Raw genomic sequence first — 6000 nt, forward strand, 5'->3', positions numbered from 1 at the left:
TGTTCTGTTGATTTTTACAATGTTACTGTTATTATGAGTCTATTTATTAGTTTTGATACTGATTTTATATTGTTAATTTTAATTCTTTCTAGAGACATTGAGCTGAACCCTGGGCCTGTTACTTATTACAGTAAGAAAATTTGCAAATTACTTTACTCAAATATTTGGGACTTAAGGTCAGATTTTCTCGATCTCCAGAGTTGTGCCATTAACTATGATTTGATGTTTTTATCTGAGACTCTTGTAAGTAGTAACAAGTCAAAGACTGAGTTCTTAATCCCAGGGTTTGATGGCCTTGATTTTATTTATCGTCGTAATATCCCACATGTGCAAGGTATGGCTGTACTGTATACACTAAGTCCAGACGACCTATTTATTGTCGGAAAAATTTGGAGTGTAGTTGCCATGAAGTTCTTTGTTTTAAAATTTTCAGTAAGTTCTACAATGTTTATGTACTTGCTGTTTAACGCAATCCAAATATTGTTGATTCTATATATTACTGTCTTTTGGAAAGGATTAGTATGGCTCAGTCACAGGATTCAAAAGCTTCATTTGTTATTTGTGGGGACTAATGCAAAGCACAGGGTGTGGCTAAATTCAAATTCCACAGATCAACATGGCCAGTCTGCTCTTGAGTTTTGTGTATCCTACGATTTTGTCCGGCTAAGTGAGGAACCCACACACATTTCTGGTAACTGATTACAGTAGACCCCATATTCACAGATGTTCCAGCTACTGAGAAGCCCAGGGTCTGTGAATATATAGGCACTTCTGATCACTGCGCCACTGAGATGGACATATCTGTCAGTCAGTATATTTCTAATGCCACCATTGGAAAAACAGTCTGGCTGAAATCCATAACCAATTGGGATTGCAGTACTTAAGCTTGTCATGCACCCAATATTTCATTTGCTATATTAGATCCTGATCCCAAGAAGAAGTTAAATGAAATGCTGATGGCTATTTAATAAGATATGTTCCTAGAAAGGTAACCAAATTTAGAACAAATGACCATGGTTTGATGATACATGCAGACAAGTCTACCATGTAAAACAGGCCAAATTCAATGCATGGAGACAAAATTGTTCAAATGAAAAATGACAAATTTTTAAAGTAATTTGTGTTTTCCCAACAAACGAACGCTCGGTGTTGAGTCTCGCCGTGCTGCAAATAGAACTTACCATACAGCTAAGATAAATTACGATAATTTCTTGAAGAGGAAACTTAAAGGAATTATCAGCTTCATCTGTGATGGACCAAATGGGCATCATCTATCTTTGGGTCAGGCTCGTCTTCCACTCCACCACTACTAACAGATGATGGTAGATTGGTTACTGGCCCTAGGGAAGAGGCTGAACTGCTTCATAGAGCTTTTGAAGCTAAGCAATCAGCCAAGGATGTCCCTCTCCCTGATACTTGTCATCCTGTGAACCTATTCTTACAAAATTTACATTTTGCTCCGGGGATGTTAAGAAAATTCTGGATAATCTTTCTACCCTTTGTTTTTTAAAAAAGTCTCTAGTGTGTTATCTCCCAAGGTTACTAAATTCTATATATTTTTATGTCAATGTAGTAACTTTATTTGTTCTTTTGTCATTTCTACAATATACTGTATTTTATTATTTATTTCATTTTTTTTCTGCACTGGGCTGCTTTCCCAACTGGAGCCCTTAAGCAAGTTCTAGGCTTGAAGCTTGACAGTTACTAGTACTAATAATAAATATTTTCAAGATGACAGCAATTCTCATTCACTCCTCCTATTTGCAAAAAGTGTAGCATTTCATGGCCAAATAGGCCTAGGTGAGTTAACAGACATATACAGCATAAAATGCATCAAAAACTACCCTTACAGCTATGAAGTTGTTGGCAGCATAAATTACTGTTGCATAATTCTTCATGTTTTTGATAAAACCTTTTATAAACCAAAAGGCAGTCCCCAGTTTGCGATGGGGGTTCCGTTTTTCCGCCGCGTTGTAAACAGAAAAATCATCGAAAATCGTCAAAAATCCTAAGAAAACCTTACTTTTAATGCTTTGGGTGTATTCTAAACAATGTAAGCTGCATTTTTACTGAGTTTTTCATAAAAAAAAAACTCCAAATTTTGATTATTCTGCCATTTAGGAGCCATATTTCTTCCGTCGGATGATGCACGATCTTGCGTAACCCCGGAACATGCATAAATGAAACCGGAAATAATTTCTGATGAATATTTTGCCGCCGTGACCTCGGAACGTCGTAAGCCAGACCCGTCGTAAACCAGGGACTGCCTGTACAGTACTGTACACAAAACTCATACATGATTAGCAACATTTCAATAATTTGGCACCTCGCATGAAACCATGATGAAAATCTTAATACAGTACACTATAGGCCTCATGAAGTATGAAAATTCCTACTGATATATCTAGGGTACAGAACAATTCTAAGTTACTTTTAACATAATGTCCAAGTCTTACTATTACTGTACTAGGCTATAGTCCCATTTTTAAAAATATGTGACCTCTGCTGCTGACAAAGGAACATGACTGACACGGCACTTCTTCAGTTATCACCTCAGTCATTTGGTCCTTAAATGCAACAACTTTTGCATATTCTGTATAATGAAAGGCAAAGTACCTAATCTACACTTCATGTCACAAATCTGCAAGTCAACTTAAATCCATCCAATTGACATTAGCCTACTAGTAATTTTGTGTTAAACATTTCGCAAATCCATCACGAAATTGTTTTTCCTGCAACTGTCTTAGTAATTTAAATATTTACAATCACTATTGCTGCCAGAAATCACTCAATTCTAAAGCAAAACCCATTGCACAAATGATATAGGAAGATGCCACTGACCAAGATTTACATGAAAAGGAGGGAAACAAAAAAATTCAATAAATGAAACAAAAGCACACATCCAAATAACAAAGAAAATAACTAGAATACATGCGTCATGTCTATTTACAATAACATGTAATTTACCTGGCAGGGAACTGCAGTAATGGGCTTTCTGTTCTGCGAAACCTACCCATGATTTCTACCTAACCTAGCCTAGCCTACCTTTACTAAGGAGCTCCATAGATACTGATCAGTCATATGACAAATATGCACACATTGTTGTAGCCTACACCAGTAGCAGGAAAGAATGTGTCATACTAGATGATGGTAGGCAGTGGATGTTATAATTTGAGAAATATGTGAAGAAAGATCAACTGGCATTTCACAGCATTTTCAAGTAGTTTCCTTGCAGAAAAAGGTACTGTATTAAGATGTCAGTGGGACTTAAAGGTGTAGGTATTCTGCAAGCTTCCTCTTCAATGATCTAAATCTGTTATTCTGGTTGTGAGAATTGTTTTCTTTTTTAGTAAAAATCCATAGCAATCTAAGATCAAACACTTACTGAAAACCTCTCATGTGAACATACTAAGCCGTAACTAATTCTTTCCTAAGCTGACGATCAAAACAAATGACCCCCTCTTATGATGGTGTGGTACAAATAAAATATTGGTCTACTTTAATATTCTGAACCAGACTAAACAGAAACCCATGATGTAAGCTAGGCTAGTGAATTATATTATATAAAGCCAGTAAGTCAGCCTAGAAGCTTGTAGCGACTGTATTCCAGGAATAAACACTAAGTACCAGACTCACATTACTAAACAAAACCTATTAAGGTCAATCTTAAGGAAAACTAAGCACCTTTAACTAATCTGCAAATACAGTACAGAGAACTTTCAAAGCTCCACCAAGTTAGTCAACCCAAGTGCTTCTTGTTTCCTAGCCTCAGATGAAATTCTTGACAGGAGTAAAAACCCTCATGGCAAAGACCATCCCTATCCATTATTACTTCCCCTACCACTAGATATCTAAGACATAAGTTGAGCAAGTAGCCTAAAAAAATGAAGTTGTGTTGGATGTGTTATTGCCCAAACCATTTCGGTGGAATGCTACAATTAGCTTATAGTGTTCTGTCTCTCAAAACCACACTTGTAATAATACTAATATAATGCTGCAAAGCATTTGCAATCATGTTAATCATTAGGAGTAGTAAGGCTCAGTGATTGTTAGACAGTCAACCTTTGGGCTATATTAATAAGATTCTTTGTCCTCTCAGTTTAACCCCTAGATGGGGTCACATTTTAATAATTGTTTTCCATTGGCTCATTTCATAATTTACTCTGGCAAGAAGTGTATACAGCATGTTATTAATAATATTGTGCATATTTTTATATAATTCACAGTTATCTACATTCTCTTCTCTTAAACACACGATGACAAACCCTAGCAACATGCTGGACGCTGAAAATGGCCCATACCTTAAGTTGGGTTAAGATGTATCCTTTTAATTGCCACTACCATACATTTTAGCAAAGGCCAGGTAAGATGTGTATTCTGGGTAAGGGTATGTTAAAAATTAAGGCAGGGTGTAATTGCAGGTATCAATCTTTTACCTTTTAATCTTGTCAGGTAATGTCTTTTCTTTCTGAGCAATTTTTTTTTTTACTACACACGAAATACAATCGGGCTATATAATGTATGAATAAGTGCTTCTCACAACATACGTGCAGAAGGTCCCTTAGGACGATTACTTAATAAACATACATGCACACTGTCTATGGCTATTACTGTATGGTGTACCCAGTAGCTTAATGCATTTTCCTAGGTTATTACTCTCTAACAGATATGTTTAATAAGTAAAATTGATCCTTATGCTATACGACCGCGCACATTACATTACCAACTTTGGCTCACTCAACCAGTGACTGGATGTGAGGGCCTTACACACTCTAAACAGGCTAACCTATCCCAATGGCCTAGGGCCCGGAACCTAGGCTATACTTCTCAAAGTGTTTCAGCCAAGCATAATTCTAAATGAAAATAAGTCTGGTGGATATGAAATCCCGTGACAGCTAGGGTAACAAGACTGGTGACGAAAGAACCATTGTAACTACTGTACTAATCCAGTGCTGGCTACTCTCGTAGGCAAGGTCTGAGATAGGGTAGGAGTTCTTTAGCACTCAGCGACTCTGCAAAATTACTTGACCACAACACACACCGACTATGCTCCCTAATGAAGGGGATATAATTCATGCCAGACTCATGCACTAAACTATAAATAGGATCCTAAATAGGCTACGGTGTGGTGCATGTCTACTCATGCATATAGGTTATATATTGTGAGTGTTTACTCGTGCATACAGGTTATATAGCCTAAGGAGACAGAGAAGTGAGAGAGAGGTAACTACGAAACAGGTCAAATTGATTTTGGCTGACGTACACCGTAGCACAGAACAATCAAGTCACTCACCTCCCCAAATGCTCAGTTTCAAGTTGTTTCCATCTAGATTTTCCACGTATGTCCCAAGGACACGATTCAACAAGTCTGACACCAATCCTTCAAACATCTTGCTTCCTTTTTATAATAAATATGAAACAGACAGTCATTGCGATATCATGGGGAACATCGTTATATATGGAAAGACGGAAAGTATCACGAGAACGTAAGTCACACCCAAACAATGTTGAACTTGTCCACACACTGGAATTGACGAAACAGCTGATTGGTTCGTTTCATTCTACTTCTACAGATTAGATAGAGTTTCCAAGAACCACTCGTTTTTTCACATTTTGTCTTTTTCTCGTTGATTTCACAAATAACTGTTAAACAAATTACATAATTGAAGCTGTGATGTAAAAAATTCTTAGACATAAAATACTCTTCAGAATTACAGAGTGAATGAATTGTACCCGGCGAGATATTGTTTCTCAATGTAAAGGTTTTCTTCTTAGCAGAGGTTCGGCCCGGCCATAAAAGAAAAGATTTTTATATTATTCAGCTAGTACTGTATATTATAGTATATTAGCGTTACATGACATGGGCTATCAATTTCTTGTAGGTTTTGCGATATGACATATTATGGGTGGCAGGAGGACACGAACGTTTAATACTTGCTAAGACTGAAAATGGATTTTTCTTGAATTTAATTTGTACTATTGCGCCTACACCGCCAAGAG

The 6000-nt window shown here is 36.9% G+C and overlaps 1 protein-coding gene across 1 annotated transcript in view; it reads right to left on the reverse strand.

Annotated features, from left to right (window-relative positions):
* LOC136835462 (intermembrane lipid transfer protein Vps13-like) overlaps window positions 1-5541 on the reverse strand; it is a 195299-nt gene extending 189758 nt beyond the window's left edge. Inside the window, 1 exon segment of the mRNA XM_067099021.1 lies at window positions 5294-5541. Coding sequence (XP_066955122.1) covers window positions 5294-5390 — 97 coding nt within the window. The 5' untranslated portion in view covers window positions 5391-5541.
* Window positions 5542-6000: the final 459 nt, after the last annotated feature.

This window comes from Macrobrachium rosenbergii, chromosome 55 (genome assembly GCF_040412425.1).
Source record: "Macrobrachium rosenbergii isolate ZJJX-2024 chromosome 55, ASM4041242v1, whole genome shotgun sequence".
In the NCBI taxonomy this organism is placed as follows: Eukaryota; Metazoa; Arthropoda; class Malacostraca; order Decapoda; family Palaemonidae; genus Macrobrachium; species Macrobrachium rosenbergii.